The 20,906-nt window shown below is 58.0% G+C and overlaps 1 protein-coding gene and 1 long non-coding RNA gene across 7 annotated transcripts; both read right to left on the bottom strand.

Annotated features, from left to right (window-relative positions):
* Positions 1 to 1,096: 1,096 nt before the first annotated feature.
* On the bottom strand, positions 1,097 to 6,086 carry ANKRD34C (ankyrin repeat domain 34C). 6 transcript variants are annotated; one of them, XM_021299372.2, is made up of 4 exons: positions 5,520 to 6,085; positions 5,281 to 5,369; positions 4,175 to 4,668; positions 1,097 to 3,623 (listed from the first exon to the last, which is right to left on the bottom strand). In XM_021299372.2, the coding sequence occupies exon 4, from the start codon at positions 3,573 to 3,575 to the stop codon at positions 2,016 to 2,018; it is 1,560 nt and encodes a 519-aa protein (XP_021155047.1). In that variant the 5' UTR covers positions 3,576 to 3,623; positions 4,175 to 4,668; positions 5,281 to 5,369; positions 5,520 to 6,085; the 3' UTR covers positions 1,097 to 2,015. The 6 variants fall into 6 exon arrangements, with proteins under 6 accessions (XP_021155047.1, XP_064933001.1, XP_021155051.1 ...); XM_065076929.1 differs by having other exon boundaries at positions 4,175 to 4,665; XM_021299376.2 differs by lacking the exon at positions 4,175 to 4,668 and having other exon boundaries at positions 5,520 to 6,086.
* Positions 6,087 to 14,986: 8,900 nt separating this feature from the next.
* Positions 14,987 to 20,566, bottom strand: LOC135580578 (uncharacterized). The gene is made up of 3 exons (XR_010475456.1): positions 20,346 to 20,566; positions 19,578 to 19,699; positions 14,987 to 16,001 (listed from the first exon to the last, which is right to left on the bottom strand). It is a non-coding gene; the product is annotated as an uncharacterized LOC135580578 (long non-coding RNA).
* Between the last annotated feature and the right edge of the window lie 340 nt (positions 20,567 to 20,906).

The following is a 20,906-nucleotide window of genomic DNA, read 5'->3' as shown; positions in this document are numbered from 1 at the left end:
TTCTGCAGCCCCGCTGGCGCCGATCACCGGCTGGAGGCGGAAAACGGCGCTTAAAAAAGATGAATGCGAAATATCGGAATACTTAGAAATGAACGGAAAAGGTGAACTGCGGGATTTAAAATTCGACACTCTAAAATACAGGACAAATATCATTGTTATAGGGAAAATATGTCTGAAATTAGATCTATAAGACATTTGACCTACAGAAAGTATAAACTTTAAGGCTGTAAAAATATAAGCCCAGCTTTGCTATAAATAGCATATTTAAATCTAACATGCACTTCCAGAGAACATTCCTGTGCAGTTAAAACCAAAACGCAGTGCTGCTTTGTGCAAGAACTGTGCAAAGTTTTGCAACAGCCTGGAGAACAACAGCTAATGCCCCGGGCAAGGAACCAGCTCATCGCCAGTGGTGGTGGAAGGACGAATGGACAAAGTGTCTGCTGGGCTCATTGAGGCAAAGGCAGAATCCAACACCAGCCCCAGTGGCTGGGACGGGTGCCACTTGCTTGTCACAGCGGTGCTGCCTGTGCAGTGGGTGTCAGGACACAGGAGACTTCATTGAATAAACCCCCCAGGCATTGTTCTGGCCCAGGTTTGTATGAGTGCCCAGCATTCGGGTGGGCTGCAGCCCCAACATGCTCCCCAGGCAGTGGCACAGCGCCGGAGCCAGGTAATGGGTTTGGCTGAGACCGACAGCAGCTACGGCAGATCCAGCCCATGGTCCCAACCAGGCGCGGGGTGAGGAGTGCTCCCCAGTGCCGGCCCGTGCTGCCTGAGGCTGGGGCCGTGTGGGTGAGAGGGGGTGAGCAGTGCACAGTCCCACTGCCCTGATGCTGCAAAGCTGCCATGTGCTGCTGGTCCAGGCCCAGTTCTGTGGTGGGGTGCTGCAGGGTCCCATGCACAGGGCTGGATGCTGCAGGGTCTCATCTGCAGGGCTAGACACCCAGGTTCCTGTGCACCAGGAAGGCACTGCAGTCACACCCCACCTCCAGCCACGCAGACACACTGGCTGGCCCAGACACACTGCGTCAGGCCAGTGCAGAGAGCTGCTGCAGACCCCCTGCCATGCAGACCCACCCCATGGCCACCCCCTCCTCCTGCCTGCTTGCAGCCACTGGCCCTCGCTTAGCTCTGCTTTGGCCCCAAAGAGCAGCCGTTGCAGCAGAGTCATCCCCGTTGTGGTGCTGTGCCTGCAGCCTCTCCTGCCGCTCACCGTGTGCCATCTTTGGCAGCTTGGCATCCTTGCTCCCCCACTCTTGGTAGAAGCTGCCCACACAGACAAGGTGGGAGCACTCCCCACCCAGGAATTCAGCGCTTGGAGCTGCGCAGCGTGGTGGGAAATGCCTCCCAGCCTTGATCGTTTCAGAGACAAACCCGTTCCCAGGCCAGCCCACTGGAGGCAGCAGGTTGCAGCAGTAAGGGGGTAGCTCAGCCTTGGGAGTTTCAAAGTGTTTGGAAATCTCTGCGGTGGCATGTTGTTTCCCTCTCCAGCACAGTGAGGACACCAATGCCTTCAGTTGCCAGGGAGGGCTAGTTCTGTTCTTCCAAACTCATGCAGCATTAAGGTCCTTTTCTTCCTGGTAGGCACTTCACAAACATATCAGCACCACAGCATCCTGGTGTGGGGCTTCAGACAGGTTTTTGTGCCAGAGCGAGCAGGATGGAAGAAAAATGGATTGTAAATAATGAGGAGTAAGTCAACTGCGGGCGGGAGCCTTTGTGTGATCTGGGACTGTCATCTCAGGTTGTTGCTTCTGGGGAAAAGTCCAGAAGTGAATGAAGAGTGTGAGAGAGAGAGAGACACATCAGCTGTTTGGGCTGGGGGGCTGGGCTCTCCCTGCAGCTCTGGCAGGTGGGAGCAGGAACCTCCAGCTCCCCCCAGGCACAGCTCTGACCCCCACGGCCGCCAGCACTTCCCTGGAGCTGGACAACCACTTGGTGCAGGAACCATCACATTTCTGCAGGGAGGGCACTGATTCGGTAAACTTCCTGGGAAAGAAACACTGACGTGGTTACTGGGCCACTATTTCCTCAAAATCGGAGAGCTGCCGCATCTGCTCTGCTTGCATGGAGTGTCTCCGGAGGAGCTTCCTTTTGGCTCTCAAGTCGCCCCATCGGGGTGAGCTGGGAGCAACAGGTACCAGGGACTTGAAGCCAGCAGCAAGCGGAGAGGAGGTTTTGCTGTTGGAGCCAATGTCAGGGATTGGAGGGTTGGGGTTCACATTTAGCGGGGGCAGATATCCCGGACGTGTGTGGGAGATGTGGTCCAGCAGCAGGGTCCCGGACCCTCGCCTCTCCAGCAAGCCGGGGGGCCGGCGTCGGGTGGTGCCGGGTGATGTGCCGGTGCTGCCGTCCAGGGCCTCCCGCGAGCCACCCAGCAAGGCCAAGTGGGACCCGCTGAGCTTCCTCCTCTCTGACGGCACCTTCCCTGCCTCAGCCGGGCTGGGGACGCTGCAGAGCTGGGTGTCGCAGTCGTGGTGCTCGGCACTCAGCCGCCGCCAGTGCAGCGTGTCTACTGCTGCGGCCGAGGAGCTGACGCTCTCTGGCTCTTCAGGGACTGTGCTCCTGCGGGGCAGGCGCTGGTGGGTGGCCTGGCTCTTCTCGTAGGTGGCTTTCCTTGCCAGGGGTGGCCACAGAGCCTGCTCATCTACCGGAGGGAAGACAGAGGGGTCCTTACTCTTGCTGCTGCCACTGCGGGCCAGTGGAGCCTTTTTGGAGAGCGAGAGGTCACTGATGCCCATGGTCACCTCATCGTCAGCACAGACCTGTGTGTCGTCGAGGTACAAGGGGGCTGCCAGCACCGAGGGTGCCACCAGCCCCCAGGGCTCTGAGCGCAACCGCTTCAGCTGGGGCAGGCGGGCTCTCCTGTCCGCGCTGGCTCTCTGGCCCGGGGAGGGCAGCTCATCAGCAGCCCTGGCAGAGGGGGAGTCCCTGGTATGTGGGCTGAAGATGCCATTCTCCTTCTCAGCAGGGGAAGGTGCTGAGACGGTAGTTTTCGGGTGGGCGCTGGAGGGTGCTGTGCATGCCTCGGGGGGGCTCCTCTCCTTGAAGTCCAGCGAGGGGGGGACATTCAGGTACTGCTTGGTGGTCTTGGTGCCAGAGGCTGATTTGTCCATGGTGATAATGATCACCTCCTTCCCTTTGGCCTTGCAGGCATTCAGGAGGTGCTGCAGCACGTCCTTGTCATCGGCATTGATGGCATGGACTAGGGCTGATGCTCCTGAGTGGTCCTCCAGGCTGGGGTCTGCCCCGTTCTCCAGGAGCAGCGACACCACATCCCCCCCGGCCCCGCGGATGCAGGCGTGCATGAGGGCTGTTTTCCCGGACTTGTCCTGGATGTTGGGGTCGGCTCTGTTGTCCAGCAGGTACTTCACCATCTTGGCCTTGTTGATGCTCTGCTGGTCAACGTGCTTAGTGATGCAGGCCACCATCAGGGCAGTCTCCCCTTTCTCGTTGCTCTCGTTGATGTAAGCCCCCCCTTCCAGCAGCAGACGGGTCAGCCGGAGCCGGCCGAGCCACACAGCCTTCAGGAGGGAGTTGCCCCCCATCTCCAGCTCTGTCACCTCATCCATGGCACTGGCTGGTCCTCACTGGTAGGCAAAGGCAGCATCGGCCAGCAGCTGTGGAGGGAACCAGGAGGAGGTGAGGCTGGTTCCTCAGCCCTGGTACTCCCCTGCCCTGCCTTCCTGGGGGTATCATGCTCTGGGCACTGCTCCACACCCCACCCTGTGGTACTGGGAGCCCCTAAAGCCACCCTCCTACCTGTGTGCAGCACCACAGCCCCCTTCACACACAGGGGCTCCTGCTGCCTGTGCAATACCTGGGAGGTGCCCAGGACAAGGCAGGCGGGTGCAGCAGGAGGAGGGGCTGCTCTCCTTGGAGTCTCCTGGGGAACAAGTGCTGATCGTTTCCAGCTGGGAGATGCCCCAGCCCTGCCTTCCCACAGCCATACATACCATGCCCTGACTTCATGGTGTGGGCCCCCTCCCAACACCCTCATCTTTAGGATGTACTGTGTTTTTCTGTATTGGCCATGGAGCTGCTGGCCTTCCTCTGTTCTAGACATGCCGGAGGACCTGGTCTACATTGCCCTGAGCAGCCTCACCTGAGATCCACACCCACCCTCACCCTGCCCCTGGGCTGTGGGCTCTCTTTAAATGCTGACCCAGACCTGGTTTGAGCTCTGAAGGTGCCTGAGGCTCCATCCACCCTGTCAGACCAGGCTTGTTCCTTGGGCTTCCCTTGTGGACCTGGGACCTGACTTGCCACCTTGTCTTGACCTGGTGATCACTGTTGATGGGACCTGTCACTGGCTTGTCCTTGCCCTGCTGATGAGGTCTTGTCCCCTGCCTGTGCTGTGGTCGCTCTCAGTTTATGGCTCTTCTTCCCTTATTGGACAGCTTTGCTCTTGCTGCTCCCTGGACATACATCTCAGCTCATCTTGCCTTGCTCTTCTCCAGCTCTGCTTCCCCAGTGGCCATGCTGCCAATTGACTGGATGCAGCTGATCTCCCCAGGTGCCAGAGAAACAGAAGGTTCCTGATGCTGAGATGATTTCCTCTATGCCTTCTAGGTCTCTGGGGCTGTAACGCAGAGCTCACTGGGGACAGTGTGAGCATCTCCCACAGCTTCTTGGGCTGCAGCCATAATCTTTGCTTCCTCACTGCTAAAGGAAACGTTAAGCAGCTGCGGTCATGCTGTCTGTAACCCTGTGCTGCTCAAATGGTGGTGTGAGCCACTTGTGTAGGAGCGTGGTGCAAGAGCAGCTTCCCCCAGAGCAGCCTTAGCAGCAGGACTGGCTCAGGAGGATCAACAGGCATCATCTCTGCTGGCAAGTGCTTCCCTGCTGCTGCTTAGTGTGGGCTGGCTGTGGGAAATTCAGCCAGGTGAGGCTCCTGTGCATTGTTCCACAGCCAAGACACTCCACTCAAGTGCCTGTGTCCTTGAGGAATAACACCTGTCCCCTGCAGCTCTGATACTTGGCAGGCTCTGTGCACAGGGCAGAGGCAGCAGCTCAGAGCTGTGCTGGAAGAGTCAGCAGATGCCCAGCACCATGGAAACATCACAAAGGCACAGAAATGGACCTTCAGCCAGCATGCCCAGGGGCCCTGCCACCCAGTTGCCCCACACTCTCATTGCCCTTTGCTGCCTGTCCAGCTGTCAGCAGCAGTTTTCACTCCCCAGGCTGTGCCCAGCACTTCCCTGGAGCATCCCTGCCAGTGAGGGGCCTGGCTGAGCTGCTCACTTGGCTCCAGAGCACCTGGCAGCCTGTGCTCACCTGGTGCCTCCAAAACCTCCTCCATGTGCACCAGCCTTTGCCTGTCCCCGCCAGCCCGTGCCCGTCGTGCCCCGGAAGACGAGGGGAACCTGCAGGTCCAGGACCAGCTGTAAGTGCTCGCACTGGGAGCATCGCCCCCAACCCCCTCAGAGGTGCAGGCGGTGTCACCGCCTCCCGGGAGCCGTGCCCATGAGCTGCACCAAGGGCTCGGTGTGAAGTTGCTCCCGGTCGGTTCTCACCTCCAGCTCCTCGCCGGTCGCTTCCCCGGTGCCGCCGGAGGGTCCCAGTTCAGCTGCAGTCTCGCCCCTGCTCGGACTCGGCCACGGGGCTGCGGAGACACCGGGGGGAGAACAGAGCCCCGGGGCAGGTGCCCCCCACGCCGCCGGAGCCGTCCCGCTGCCGCCGGCCCCTGGCCGAGGTGCTGATGGGGGCGCCCCTGGGCCCGTTACCTGCTGCCCGCTTCGCCGTGTGCGGTGGCGGTGCCGGGCTACCCAGCCGGTGGCCCCGGCGTCCCGGCCCGCATCGTCCGTTATGTGCGCTCCGGGCGGCTGCGACACCCGCCGGCCCTGCCTGGCCCGCAGCGGGGCTGCGCGGGGAGGAGGGCGCGGGGGGCGGCGCGTACGCCCCCGCCTGGGTGCGGGGAGAAGCGGGGCGGGGGTGTCCGTGTGCGGGTGTCCGTGCCCACCCGTGCGTGGGGTCTGTGCGCAGGGGTGGGGTCGCGGTGAGCCGGTGTGTGCAGGCGCTGAGTGCGGGGGTGTGTGCAGCTGTTGGAGGTGTCGGTGTCTATGCCGGCAAGCGGGGGGGTGGCCTTCTGCGTGTGCCTTCCGGTGTACGTGGGGGTGTGCACTGGATCCCTGGCTGGGGCTGGGGTGTGTCCCTTTGTGGGGCTGCATCCCCGTGTGTGTCCATGTCTGTATGTCCTTGCACAGGTGTATTTCCACGTGTATCCATGCACAAGGGCGTGTCAGTATACAGGTGTGTCCATGTCCCCGTGGGTCTGCATGCCCACGTGTGGGGAGCTGTGTCATGCACGTTCCCTGGTGCCCCTGTGTGCCCAGGCACCAGAGGTGGATGTCTATGTGTCCATGTGTGCTGACAGCGCCCTGTGGATGCCACAGTGCCCAGGTGTCACTGTGGGGACCAGCCAGCACTACAGGGGCTCCCTGGAGAGGTTCTGCTGTCTCCATCCATCGTAGAGGGTTTCCAGACCCAGCCATCAGCAAACTGGTCTGAGCCTACCTGGAGCAGGGGGACGGAGTAGAGACCCCCTGAGGTCCCCTCCAGAGTTAATGTCCCTGTGGTCCCCGTGTGCAGCCTGGGTATTCCCCTCACGTGCTGCTCTCCAGGGCACAAAGCGTCAGTGAGAAGTTACCAGGATTAGCACCCTTCTGCTGTTCCCAGCACACCTCTCTGCTCCCCAAATCTCTCGTCCAGACGTAAAACTGTTTTTCTGCAGACTCCAGCCCATTTTAGCCAGTGGCTGCTGAGAAAATTGGCTCTTTAGGAACAGTCCCAGCAGAAATGGGTAATTGGTGGAAGGGGGGAAATGGTCATAAGTGCGCAATAAACACGATGTTACACGCGGCTCTGTAATTTAGCAGACTACTCTTGCCTGTAATGGTATTTATCATAGCACTCTCTCAGATTGGATTATTGTTAGGGAAAATTTCTCTCGTGATTACTAAAATACAATCTAAAATTGCAACCTTCTCTGGTAAAAGATAATAATAATAATAATAATAATAATAATAATAATAATAATCAGAGCTAGCAGAGAAATGAAGTAGGTCTTATTACTTTAGTAAGCATTTGGGAAAACCTTATGGCAGCTTCTTTGCTAACTCCAGGAAGGCAGAGACTTCTCAAGAGCTTGCTGAATTTGCCATAGAAACACTGAAAATGTGTTTGTCCATTTGTTTTCAGATGTGTGTGTGCACTCCAGATTACTTGTAGAAAAGCTCTACTTAAAAAAAATGCATTTAGAAGCAGACGGGTTGCCTTGGCAGGATGAGCAGAGACTCTGTCCGGGGGTGTGGGTTTGTTCTCTGGCACCAGAGAAAATTGTCACAGCATCCCAGCACAAAGTGCCTGGGCGAGGGGGAGCTCACAGCCTTGCCCAGGGCCTGGAGAGCCCCGGGATGGGTAAGAGGCAGCCATGATGGGGTGGAAGCAAAGGGAAGGTCCTCGGGGATGTTGGGACGGGGTGCCCAGGGCAGACAGCTGTGCGGGGCCACCCACACCCACCCAGAGCTGCTGCTCTTGCCTCACGGCACTGCTTGTGGCATCAAACATGCTTTATTCACGTGGGATTACATAAATGACCGACAATTTATAACTGATCTATGCAATATCAAAAAGCAGGCTGTCTGCCCTGCCTTTGCCTTGCTGCTTGTCATTGGGTCATCGGGGAAAAAGCTGCAGCCATGGTATAGGCAGAGATGACAGAAACGACCCCAAGCAGGTGGAGGGCTGGAGGGGACACTTCTCCCCTCCATGGGCTCTCCCCACAGCGCCTGGGCTGGCCATGTCCTGAGGGCAGGGGATCTACCAGCAGCTTCACTGCAAGGTTTGGCAGGCTGTTTTGAAATGGGGGTGTTGCTTGTTCCCAGCATGCAGGGAGTGCTGAGAGGCCATGAGTCACACACAATCTTCTCCAGGCTCCTGTAACCCCTCCTGGTAGCTCTCAATTAGGGGAGTATCAGCAACAAGTGTCGGGGAGCTAAAACCCCCCACCTGCAAGCGGCCCTTCCCCTTCTGCTTGTTTGCCATTCCTGTTGGTTATTGCCCCTGTGCTGGAGCCCAGACCAGCTCCCACCACAGCACCGGGCTCTGCCAGCACTGCCGGGGCCGGTCCTGCCTGGAGAGCTGGAATGACATTTCCTTGCAGATGTTCAGACCTGAGTTCACTTTCCTGTTCCATCAGCCTGAACCCAGCAGGTTCCAGGAGAGCCGCTGGGAGAGCCCTGCCAGGGCTGCACTGTGAGGACCACAGCCTGGGGGGGGCCTTTGGGGGTAAGCACTGATGATAACACACCATCTTTCTACCCAAATAATTTCTGTGTTTGCCTTCTGCTTCCTCTTTTGCTGAATAATTCATAATGAGTGATTAATAGAGATGCCCCGCCACGCCCCCTGCTTCCTATTTGCACGTGATCACAGGTTGTGGGTTTTTTCAGAGCTATTAGTTATTCATAATGATTTGCTGAGTAATGTCTGCGCTGCTCCTCGGGCTGCAATTAACTCCAGGTTGATTCGCAGGCTCTGAGGCAGGCAGTTCTCCTACCCTCAGCCCTGTTCTGCTCCCTGCCCAGTACCAGTGCCTCGGACACTGTGTGCTCAGCGCCAGCTCGCCAGGCCACCGGGATGAAGTTCAGTTGCTGTGAAAATGAGATGTGCCTGAAATGGGAGATCATGTTTAATTAGTTGATGAGCTAAAGAGAAGATTTGAGCTGAATATCCCTGGTTTACCTTGAACAGTGAACATGAAGGGGGCTTGGCTGTGCCCAGGGGACGTGTAGAGATGGCCAGAAAGTGTTACCTGTGTCATCTCAGCTTTAACCCTGCTGTCCTTCTGGACTGAGCATCTCCACATCCTCTGCTGTGGGACCAGCATCCACATGGGTCGCTCTTTGGTCTCTGTGTGCGCAGATGCAAATCTTGTTATCATCTGAGATCTCCACAGACAATCAGGCAGGAAAGCGAGGAGGACGGAGCAGGGGTGGGTGGGGGGCAGCAGTCCCCAGCTCATCTACTGTCATAACCCTGTGCAAGGTGTCTGCTGGTGCTGATTTCTTCCCATGTCCTGTGAGAGGGGCAGACAGAAGCTCTCCCAGCCGGGGTGGGCGGGTGGGCCCCGGGCAGGGCGATGCCTGTGCTGCCAATGCCAGCTCAGCCCCCACGCGGCACCTGCTGCTGGCCAGGCCAGCGAGCCAAGGGCTCTCCAGGAGCTGCTGCAGGTTATCCCCAGAGCTGGAGCCTCCAGGGAGGGGAACAGCCCCCGCCTGCTGCAAGGGTCCCCAGATCTGCCCCAGCCCCATCCTGGCTGTGCAGAGCCAATGTGTTCACCTACTTTCATCCTCCTCATCTTCCTCACTGCCGTCCATGCCATCCCTGAGGGTGCCATGGCAATGGGGCCAGCAGGGCTGGCTGCAAGAGGAGCTGCAGCGCTGGTGTGAGGGTTCTGAGCAGAGCTCTGGGCAGGCTGGGGCTCTAGGACAGAGTCCAGACCCAGCTGGTTCAGGACACGATGGGCATGGAGGGGGTTTTGCAGGTGCCTGGGGTGCCATCCCCTGCTGAGCTGCCCGAACAGCCCTGGAATGGCTGCGGAGGGCTGGGCACTGACCCAGAGGTGCTGTCGGTGTGCACAAGGATACAGGTACACAGAAGAGGGGGCTCCTTCTCCCCCATGGTGCTTTTCCCCGGGCAGGGCAGGGAGAGATGGAGTTGACAAAACCGTGATACCAAAGAGAATGGCAGAGATGTCAAGTGCTTCCTTTGGGCCATGCCAGCAATGTCACCACAGCCAAGCTGTCAGGCAGCTCTCATCCATTCATTACAGCTTTCTGAAGTTATAATTAGAGTCTGGGCCAGCCCAGAAGAGGTGGGAGCTGCTTTCAGCTGCTTGCTGGAACTGTAACAGGCCTGTCTGCTGTGTGTGGTGCAGCTGTGGTCCCCAGGCATTCGAGCAGGGGCTGCAGTGATGCTTCAGGAGCCTGAGGCTGCAGGCTTAGGGACCGGGCAGTGTGGGGCCATCATGGCTCCGGCTGCTTCTAAAGCCCCAGGAGGAGCTGCAGCAACTCAGCCTGAGCCTTGGCAGAGCCTGGTCCTTCTCCTGGGAAAGGGACGTTTCCCTGAGCTCCCCTGGGAGCAAAGGGGGTGCAGTCAGGGATGAGGTGAGAGCCCAGCCTGGCTGCTCCGTCTGCCTTGGCTAAACAGGGACCAACCCTGCAGGCGTTGCATGATGCTGGTGCTATTTCAGGCGTTTTGCAGAACAGCTGGTGATCATCCCTTACGCCACACAGATAGGTCCGCGTGCTGCTATTTTTGCCAGCTCATCCACGCACAACCACTTTTTATAAACACACATCCCCGCAGGGATGAGCGCAGGTGACAGGAGAGCTGTCGGCGCTGGCGATTAGGGGGGGACCACACGCTCTGCCACAAATGGTGCCACCCTGGCTGGGGCACGGCTGTGACTCCTGACCTGTGGGGCACAGGAGGGTCTGTGTGGGGCAGCCAGGGTGTCCTGGCTCATCAGCCAGCTCGTAACCCACAGCAGCCTGTGCTTTGGCCCCATGCTGGGCTTGTGTCGAGGGTTAAGATTGCGGGGTGACAATAAAACCCTGGCAGATGTATTGTTAACCCCCTCTCCCCCCACACTTCCCCCTTTTTGCCCCTCCCTCTCCCCCCCTTCCCACTCAGGACAGGCGATGGGGAGGGAAAGAAGGACAGAGAGAAGAGAGTTGGAAAAATTAACAATGTTTTACTAATGCTACTAATAAGAATAGAGAAAGTAATACAAAATATACAAAACCAATCTTGAAAGTCTCAGCAACTGCAGAGCCGGCACCCAAAGTCCTGGATTGGACTCTGCAGCCAACCAGAGCTGGATTCAGTCTGTCACTAGGCCTCAGTTCGCAGGGACGACTAGCAAGGTCCTCTCCTAATGTCGGCCATAAGCAGAAGGGAAAAAGCAAAGGCAAAAGGGAAAAGGGATGAGATCCTCGTGATCTCCCACTTTTATATGAAATATTCACGTGAATGGAATGTTATACACAGTTGGTCAGTTTCTTGGTCACCAGTTTCTCGTTGCCCCTCTTGCGAGATGTCCATCCATGCTTATCAATAAGTTTGCATTCCATTGCTAGGTTTACCAAAACATGTGTCTGGTTCTCCAGGAAAGTGCAGTTAATATGAAGGCTTTAGCTGACAGGCAAAATTCACTGAAAGAGAAACTTGTTTTTAACAAAACCAGGACAGCTTGTCCCAGGCTTCACTGCTCTGGGAGGATGCCGCAGGTATGTGTTGCTGGTTAGGATTGATGATGGGTTTGTTAAGTTCAGGGTCAGGCCCTCAGCCCTGCCCACACTCCCTAGGCACGTCCCTGCTGTGCAGCAGCTCATGCTCGACCTGGGGCACTGGGAGTGATGGGGCAGGTGGCTGTTTGCTCCCACGTCCTGCAGCATTGCCCCTCAGCAGGGAGGGAGCTGGCAAAGCTCTGCAGGGCTGGAGGGGAGTCCATGGGACCTGCACCCCCTTCCTGCTCCAGTGTGGCCCTTCTTGCGTCTCCAGAAAGCTGCTGCCCCTCTGTTTCTGAGCAGTGTGGGTGTTGCAGGGCTGGACCCAGCCTGGCAGAGGGGATGGTGAATCCTGTGCATCTGCTTACTCATCTCTAGCTCCGGGAACTCCTGTACCCCAAACCCTTTGTGGCACCTGCTGTGTGGAACAGGCTTAGGGCTTCCCTTCTTGGTTTTAAAAGCAGCCCAGGTGTCAGTCTCTCCTGCCTAGGGGACAGCGAGCGGCAGGGCTGGGTGATGGGCTGCAGGCTCCAGGGCTCTGAGACACTGCTGTCCTCTCCACCAGCCACATCTCCCTCTCTGCTGAACTGTCGGTCTCCCCAGGCCAGGCTGTCCTGCAGGGCCGGGTTATCTCCAGCTACGATGGCGCTCTGCCCAAAATAGCGGCCTCCTGCCCCGTGCGTTGTCAGAGGCAGCCGGTGATGCAGCGCTTCCGAAAGAGGCTGCATCACGGCGAGTGGGTCTGATGTCTCTATAGCAACCGCAGGATAAAAATAGTGCTGGAGCATTTTGGAGCTGTCCGGGGGAGCTGCTGGGTTGCAGTGCTGAGGGAGCAGGGGCTCACAGGGGAAAGGGGCACTCCATGCTGCTGAGGGCTTCTGTCAGTGCCAGGACTGCTCCAGGGTCACTGGCAGCCCTGGGGAGGAGGAAGCTGTGGGGTGAGGATGTGAGCATGGCCAAATGGAGACTGGGCTGCTCCTGCACCCAGTGTGTGCCCGTCCCCATGACTGCCTAGTGCCTGGGTTGTCCCCGTCCTGGCTGAAGGCATGGTGACAGCTGTTGGGTGCTGTCAGGTCTCATGGGTGAACAAGCGCCAAGGCTTTGCTGTGCCCAGAGCACACACGTGGTTGCTACTGTGGTGTTGAATATGGGTCCAAAGCTGCTTTCCCTCCTGCCATCCTGTGTTGGATCGGCAGCTCTGCAGCTGTGTTGACCACCAGCCTTACAAGTGGCTGTCCCTTGCTGTCCTCTCCTGGGCCTGTCCCAGTTCTGCAGACAGCTGTGTCCTGGCGTACAGCTGTGCATCCCGAGCAGGGGCTGCAGCTCAGACCCCTCTGGGCGACAGTGTTTGCTGCTCAGCCATGGAGCCTCCAAAGCTCCAGCACCAGGTGAATGCAGAAGGAGCTGAAGTCCCACCAGATTAGGGACAGTGATTTTTGGGGCCAACCTGAGCGGCTTCCAAGTGTCAGAGATGGGGATCTCCAGCTTCATCAAAGCCAGCTTGGGCTCACCCCGGGTTTCAGGGCAGGTTGGGGGGTCAATTGTCACCCCAGTGATTTGGGGCAGGGCGAGGGACAGGACAAGTGAGGTTTCGCTGCCATCCCAGTGATGCAGCTGTAGTGACCAAGGTGTCCTCAGGCAGGGGTGGGCTCTGCTGCTTCCCAGGGCTCCTGCGCTTTGGGAACTCTCTGTGGGCTGTTCCCTGGGGACAGGAACATGTGACAAGTGCAGGGTCTGCCCCTTCTGCTCAGACCCACTTGCTGGGACTGTGACCGTCCCGGCTCAGCTCCGTGCTGCAGCGGGAAGGATGCTCGGTGGGAGCAGGGCTGGGCACTGGCTGCAGATCCTCTGCAAGGGATGGCACCAAGGCTTGGGGACCTCAGGAGCATCAGTGGCCACCTCCATGTGCTATGAGGACAGGCTGGTGGGGTCCAGCACCTTCACAGCATCACTTCCATGCTGTGCAGCCCACTCGCTCCTCTTTGCCAATGGATCCCTAGGCCTGGCTGTGCCAGCTCGTCCCCAGCAGGATGACTCCAGCGTTCCTTCATTTTCCACTGGCAAACGAAACATAAATGGCACCTGTATAGAGAGAGATGGAGCCTGGGAGCGAGCCCCTGCCCAGCGCCCAGTGGGACCTCAGTGCCTGTCTGCCCCCAACCCGTGTCTGAAGTGCAAGCAGAGTTTAAAACCTTCCTGTAAGTGAGGGGTACTGGGAGATGGCTGAGATCTGGGTCACTCCCTATCCTCTGCTCAACAGTGTGGTGCATTAATTAGACTTTGACTCTAATAAGTTTTGTTAAGGTCTGAAAATAGAAATGCCACAGCTATGTGTCACTGAACAGTGAGTGCTTCTCATTTTCTAATTACCGGCTGACATTTTGCACAATTAACTCGATGTGCTGGCCCTCAGATAACTGCAGTTTCCATCCCGTGCATCCTGACCACTGTGGGACCCGGCGGGATGTGTGGTGATAGGCTCTGGGGCTATCTGAGGCTGAGCTGCCCAGATTCCCCTCCCTGGCTTGGGGCAGGGCTGGGAGCTGCCCCGATGGGCAGAGGGGCTGGGGACAGTCTATCTGTTCTGTTCTTGCTCCTGACCTTTCCAGCCACATCGTCTCCATCACCAGAGCCCTGGGCTCCTGAGACGAAGGTCCACTTCCCAAACCTCCCTTTTCCCTCTCCTCTCACGTGCGGGCACAGCTGGGGTGGGAATGTGTTTTGAAAGTGGCTGGAAAAGCATTTGCAAACCTGCTTGTGTCCTTACAGAGCCGCGTGTGGGGAACCACAGTTCCTCTGGTGAGTCCATGCCTGTGATGCAGCTCCCTGGTGCCCCTGCTCCTCTCCGTCCCCTCTCGCCCCTCTCTGTCACCCCCCACTCCCTCTGCCACCCCGGCAGTCAGTGGTTGCCTTGGCGACATGTCCCTCTCCCTGCTCTTTCACATCCTTTTTTCTGTGTAACCTGCACATCCTCGCACCTCCACTCTGGTTTCCCCATCTCGGTGGCTCTCCAGGGACTCTACAGAGACACTGGTTGGACTGAGGAGCAGGAATTGTACTTGGTCTGAGCTGGAAAACTATGGCCCCAGGGCAGTGAGGTGGCAGCAGGAGGTGGGGATGGTCCTGCAGCAGCCGAGTGATGTGGCACCACTACAGCTCACCGCAGCGAACGCTGTCCTGTGTCCTTCCAAAGCCATGGGCTGTCACAGTGATGGCACCAGCTACCTGAAGCCAAAACCCCCCGGGCAGCTGATGGGTCCTGGCAGCATGTTTGGGGTACATGGAAGCCTGGCGAGGGGCTACAGCCCGCGATGGAGAACAGTTCCACACGGGTGCTCCCCAACCCAGCAGTTAATATGCAGGTGTAGGTGGAGCTGAATGGCAATTCAATTTGTAGCGATTATTTGCCAATTAAGATGAGCACAGGCAGTGTCTGGGATGGGAGAAAAAGACTGCTCGGCCTGAGGAGAGGGGTTGAAAAGGCAGAGGTGAAGCTGGGAGTGTGAATGCGAGCGCTGAGATGGGGCTGGTGATGCTGGCACCCCAAGTCTCAGGGTGTCTTCTCACATGTGCTTTGCAGGTTGAGAGATGCAGGCAGTAGCTCTCATCCAGTGCTCTTTTTAATTTTATTTAATGTTGTTAAGCTGAGATTTATAAATATTAATGGCAACGAAATCAATGCAAAAAAATTCCATTCTCTGATTATGCTGGTTTAATTTTAGAAACCCACTTTCTCTTGAGAAGTTGTTACAATGCTCTTTGGGTTGTGTTTCACTTCCAAGCCTGTAAGGATATCCAAACGTGACAGTGCGTGAAACAACAAAAGTGAAACGTCACCTTGGGACAGGCAGAGGCGCAGGGCATCAGGCCAAGTGGTGAAATGCTGCGATATGTGGGAAATGCATTCTGACATGAAGCAGAAGCCCCCCCCGTACTGAGGGTCTGTGCAGGGCTGCTTGGGACTGCTTTTCCTCCCAGCCGTCCCCAGGGAGCACCCGCGGGACCCGAGCTGGCTAGAGCTGCTGCAAGGTCTGCAGGCGCCAGCCCGCACCCGTGCCCTAAGTGGATGCTCCTGGACACCCAATGGTGTCACTGAGGAGGGGGGTGTCACTTCCTTGGTGCCCCCACACGCTCTCTGCCCTGCCATGGGGTGCACCCCCGATGCAGCTTAACCCCCCGGCCCCATCTGCCACCTGGAGACTGGGCGAACAGGAGCTGCTGAGGGAACGTTGACACCATGTGTGCCAGGTACCACAGGGCAGCTGCACCAAAGCCGTGCCAGGGGCAGAGCTGGGGCGCTGGTGTCAGTGACTCCCGACGTGGGAGCTTGGCAGAGCCAGGGCTTCTGTGCTTCTGACTGAGGAGCCTTATTTCACCAGAGCAAAGGGTTAAGAAGCGTAATCAGCTTGGTTTCATTTAGTATTATAACCGCCACAAAATACAGAAGGGTTTCCCCCCCAGACCAATTTCCCATTTCTCAGTGTGGCAGTGGCCGTGTGGGTGGGGCTGCCTGGACCTGCACCGTGTCCCATTCGCCATGCTGGTGCTTTCTGGTCTGCAGGGACATGACCGTGTGCTGGCATCCTGGTGTCATCAGTGTCCTCTGCCTGGTTCCCATTCCTGAAATTCTGTGCGCTCCAGGTGCTGGGTAAATCCCGGCCCCACCATTCTGGCACTGCTGCCTTACGCATGGAGTGCTGGGATCTGGCACAGCAAACAGATTAGCATCTAAAAATCATGTTGATTTAAGCTTGTTTATATAGAAAGTGATTTTGTTTTGCCCTCATACCAGTCTTGCCTGATGGAACATTCATTTCCACGGGTGTCTGGACAGGACAGCTGCTGGCAGTGAGGGGTGGGGGTCAGCACAGGTGGTGCATGAGGCAACAGCCAGTGGTCCTGTACCCCTGTCCCAGCTCTGGCAGTGGCTGGATCAGGGCCTCTCTGTCCCCTGCTGCCGAAGGAAAGCAGCTGTGCCAGGACCGTGGGGCTCTCACTGAGTGTGTTTGTGATTCTGGAGGGGTGTGGGGTTTTTGTGTGTCGTACGCCACCCAGATGTCGTTAGTCAGGATTTCTTTTCCCTGTTTCCTCAAGCTCATGTCCTTGTCCCTCAAGAGCAGGTGACCCTGACACTGGCGTGTGTGGCCGGGTTGGAAACAGACACCTCTGAGGGGACTCTGAACACCCCAGCCAGCAGAACAGCTGTGGTGGAGACAGAGTGGGACGTGGGACATGTCACACCAGAGCATCAGCCCTTGGTGGCGGAGGACTTGTCCCGGGTGCCTCTGCCACGGCTGTGACACAGTGCGTGTTGCATCCTCTGCCACGGTTGTGACACAGTGCACATTGTGTCCTCTGCCACAGCTGTGACTTGCCACGGCTCCCAGCGGGTGAAGAGAGGTGCTTGGTGGAGGAGGGAGATGATTTGAGTTTGCATTATGGTGAACGCTTGTCGGAAGAGAAGTGATCCGTATTTAACCACAGAGCAGTGTAATAACCTGCAATTACCTCTGCGCGGTGCCTGTGGGGGCGGCTCTTTCCCTGGCACAGCAAGGGGGCTGCTGCTCCTGTGCTTAGTGTGCTGGCAGCATGGACATGGTGGCTCCCAGCACGTGTCCCCCTCCTTGCCACAGCGCTCCCAGCTCGGGCTGTGGGGCTGCAGTCTGTCCTCTATGCCCAGCCCCATGGGCACTGTCACCAGTACCTGGAGTGGCATCACCCACAGCCCAGGTGACATAAGCTGCAGGGGCCCGGCCTGGCATGTGCTGTGGTGGGGGCTTGGCCACTGCTGCCTCTGCTGTTCATGGCCGCAGGGTCTGCCCTCACCCCTGTGCCCCAGCTGCAGCCTGGGCGCTGGTACTTGTGTGGTCATCACTCCTCTTCCTCCTTCGCACCAGCCCAGCCCTCCCCAAGCTGATGGGGTTTCCAAATCAGGGTGCTTGGCCTCTTAGCAATTGAAGGGACATTTTGTGTCCACTGGTGGTGAGGGGTTGATGCAGGGTTGGTGTGAGGTGGTGCAGGCAGCACAGGGAAAAGACTCTTGGCTACTTTGGTTGCTGCCCTTGCAGTCTCTTACCTCCCTTATCGTGGCCCAGAGGCACAGTGATTCTGCAGCTCATGGAGCCGATGCCAGCACTGGCACATGAGGGGCCCATGCTGCCCACAGTGGGCTCAGTGCAGGCAGCACCAGTTTTGCCAGGGCTGTGGCTTCTGCAGCTGGGAATGCCCTGGTGGGAGTGATAGTTTCCTGTGGGGGCTCTGCCAGAGCTGCCGCCCAGCTCTGCTCAACCCAGGCTGCCATCTACGTGTTCCCGCGGCACACGCGTGTCCCCGCAGCCAGTCCCCACGCCATGCCAGGCCACGGGTGCACGCCGTGGGTACTTTGCCACAGCTGGCCGAAGGGCTGCGGCAATTTTAATAACTCTGCTGAGTGAAATTTCCTGATTCGGCTTTCATGTCTGCCAGGACACTTATGAAATATCCGGATTCTGTTTTTTTCTGAAGAAGTGGAATTTCCTATTTATGGATTTAATATAAGGACTACGTGCTCTGGGAGAGAAGCGGCTGCACCACGCAGGACTGGTGCTGGCTCAGCCATCGCTCTCACCAGGCTGGGCTCCTATCAGCGGGGCTGGGGCCGGTGGGGGAATTCGGCTGCCTCAGTAGTTTTCCAGCCCGCGCTAAGCCTGCTTTTCATGGCTAATCACACCGCCTGCCACGGGTGACATCCCAATGCACAGCAACAATCCGCTGGTGGCTGTTTGCAGAGAGATCAGCTGAGGTCCTGTCCCGCCGCTGAACCCCTCATGCAGAAGCAGCCGTGAGAACGCGGGGGCTCACACCAGGACGGCTCGTGGGTCCCAGCAGCTCCCGGCTCTCCCCACACTGCTGCTGCTTCCCCGGGAAACCCCAGTGCCATAGGGTCAAGGTCAAGGGACACCAGGAGCACCTGGGTTTGGTCCCTGGACTGGCTCATGGGCAATGCTAAGGAGGAACCTCTTCTCCCCTCACTTCGTTTTTGGGGCTCACCATGGCCCTGCATGACTGAGAGGCTGGGGAGGCTGTTTGTGGAGCAGCGCTCTGCCCCTCCTGCTCCCTGCTGGGTGGGTGGGCTGGGGAGACGTCCTGGGACCCCCAAATGCTCCATGCCCACCAGTGCCAGCTTGCTGGGATGTCTGCCTGCTCTCACCCCCCAAACCTGTCCCCAGCCCTTCAGAGCCATGCTGCGGGGAGGGGAGACAGCACATCCTGCCACCCTTTGCCCGTTTCTGAGTTAGCGGGAGGGTTGCACTCCAAGGTTATCATCTCATAGCTCTGGCTGCTGAAAGCTGAAGGTGAAGGGCAATGGAGACTCCCAGATACTGATCATTCCCTCTCTACTCTGAGGGGACACTTGAACACCACAGGAAGGGCGGGCTGCAGCAGGAGCAGAAGCCAGCAGCGATGCCCTGTGTCCTGCTGCGGCGGGGACTGCTGGTGTGCTGCCTGCGGTGGGGGGAGCACCAGGGTGCAGCCGGGTGCTCCCCAAATGGGTGCAGTGGGTGCTGCACCTCCAGCTCGCTGTGTGGGGACAGGTCAGGTGTGGGGGGCCAGGATTGGGCCCAGGCCCTGGCAGAGGGAAGGTCTGGGCAGGAGGGGCCTGAAGACAGCGCCCAGGTTTGGGGGGGTGGTCCTCTCCCAGGCCAGGTGGTTGTGGTGTCTGACTCAGAGCTACCTCATCCATGTCAGTCCCTGCCTCGATGTCTGCCCCTGAGACTGGAGGGGATTTGGGGCACCCACCACCAGAACTCCCCTCAAGCCTCTGCCAAGCCAAGGGGTGGGCAGGGCTGCCTGTGCTGGCATCGCCCCTTCCCCAGTGTGATGGTCCCTGGGAGGCTGCGGTGCTGCCGGGAGCCCCTGGGGCCATGGTGCCCTGTGGCTGGGGGGGTGAGTGGGAGCAGCGGCTGTGCAGCTCATGGGGTTCAGGCAGACCAGGCTGTCCCCGTACATCCAGAACCCCCCCGTGCTGGCGCTTTCCCCTCCAGTTGCCCCCATGGCTGTGGGGCCAGCACTGGGAAAGCAGCGCAGCCCTTCCTGCTCCCTGCTCACGCAAAGTGATTCAGGGAGGGCAGGTGCAGTCTGACTGACTGTGGCAGCTGGAAAAAAGAGGCTGAAATGTGAAGGAAATCCCAGGTGCTTTAGAGCAGAGGGGGCAGCCCCCACGGGTGTCCCTGGGCTGTGCCCCCCAGCCTGTGTGTGACCGCGGGGCTCAGCCCCAGTGCTGAGCAAACACCCCCTTACCTCACGCTTCCGTTCGCTTCCCTAAATCCCGGCTTTGTTCCTCTGACTGATGGGATATTTGCCTTTCTGGCAACGCAGGTCCTCCAATCAGCTGCCACTCGAGCTGTATTGCAAGTGCTCACCTTTAAAATCATGTAAACATTTGGGATAAATAACTTGTAATGTAAAAAATTCCAGACACATATAAAGCATCGGAGTTTTACATGTACGCTACGCTTATTTCTTGCTTTTGTAATTAGTCATTATACCGATTCCAAAGAATTTAAAGCTAACTCCACTGAAACACAAGCAAATGGTAATGTGCTAAAATAGCATTTCAGGACCCCTTGTACAAACAGTGTTTCAAGACCTCTTTAGAAAAACACATTTTCCAACAGGAGACCTGTTGTAGATGCTGAAAAAGACCGGAAGGACAGGACCTGCCAGGTCTTAGTGGAAAAAAGATGTTTCTTTAACCCCTGAGTTTGCTTTGCAGTCGGTTTCACTTAGAGCCGACATCTGCAGCAGAGCAAGGACGCACGTCAGCCACATCCCAGCCCCACGGGCTCACCGCAGGGGGACAGCTGAGGACAGCCGGGACAGCCGCTCGTGTCACTCGCATACCCTTATCAGTTCTCCGTCCAACAGTTACAGTGAAGAAGCTGGGCTGGAAAAGTGATAAGGAGATGAGAATGGCCTCAGGAGACGTCTCCCCCCTAAAACTTGAGAATATAAAATGCAAAAAACAAGCTAGATTGGCAATGCATGAGACAAAGGTCAGGACATCACCGGCTGGCTCTTCTCTCCGGTTGCATCGTCGGCGGGATGCGGGAAGGTGACGGCTGTTGTGCTGGTGTGGCGGGCAGGTGCTGGGATGTGGTGCTGGTCCCCAGGGTGCAGCTCCGCTGCCTGCACCGCTCCACTGCCCCGCTGCCTGCACTGCCCCACTGCCTGCGCTGCCTGCACTGCCCGCAGTGACTGCCCGCACCCCACTGGTTCCCACCGCTTGAGCCCTGCAGACACTCCCCATTCACAAATTTCATAACCTCAGTCCCCTCCCTGTGGGGTGGGACCGTCCCCCTGGGCCCCGCGCCCGCCAGGACTGATCCCGGCACCCCGGCCCGGCTGGGCGCGGGTGGAACCTGCCCAGCGCTGGATTAAGCTGTATAAATCATGGGGTTTCAGCCGGGCAGATTTGTCTGACACTGCAGAAAGGCACTGACAGCTGCTGCCTTCCCCAGTCGCTGCTGTGGCGGGGCTGGGAGGACAGGGCTGGTGGTGCCCCCCTTCTAAAAGGCAAGAGACCCCATTGCCGGCTGCTGAGAAAGGTCCTTGTACCCATGGTGCCAC

Source organism: Columba livia, chromosome 11, assembly GCF_036013475.1.
Source record: "Columba livia isolate bColLiv1 breed racing homer chromosome 11, bColLiv1.pat.W.v2, whole genome shotgun sequence".
NCBI lineage: Eukaryota > Metazoa > Chordata > Aves > Columbiformes > Columbidae > Columba > Columba livia.
This window is presented reverse-complemented; position numbering and strand designations above follow the sequence as displayed.

Bases quoted from the DNA above. Each gene is read 5' to 3' on its own strand.
- ANKRD34C (XM_021299376.2), bottom strand. From the start codon at position 3,575: ATGGATGAGGTGACAGAGCTGGAGATGGGGGGCAACTCCCTCCTGAAG.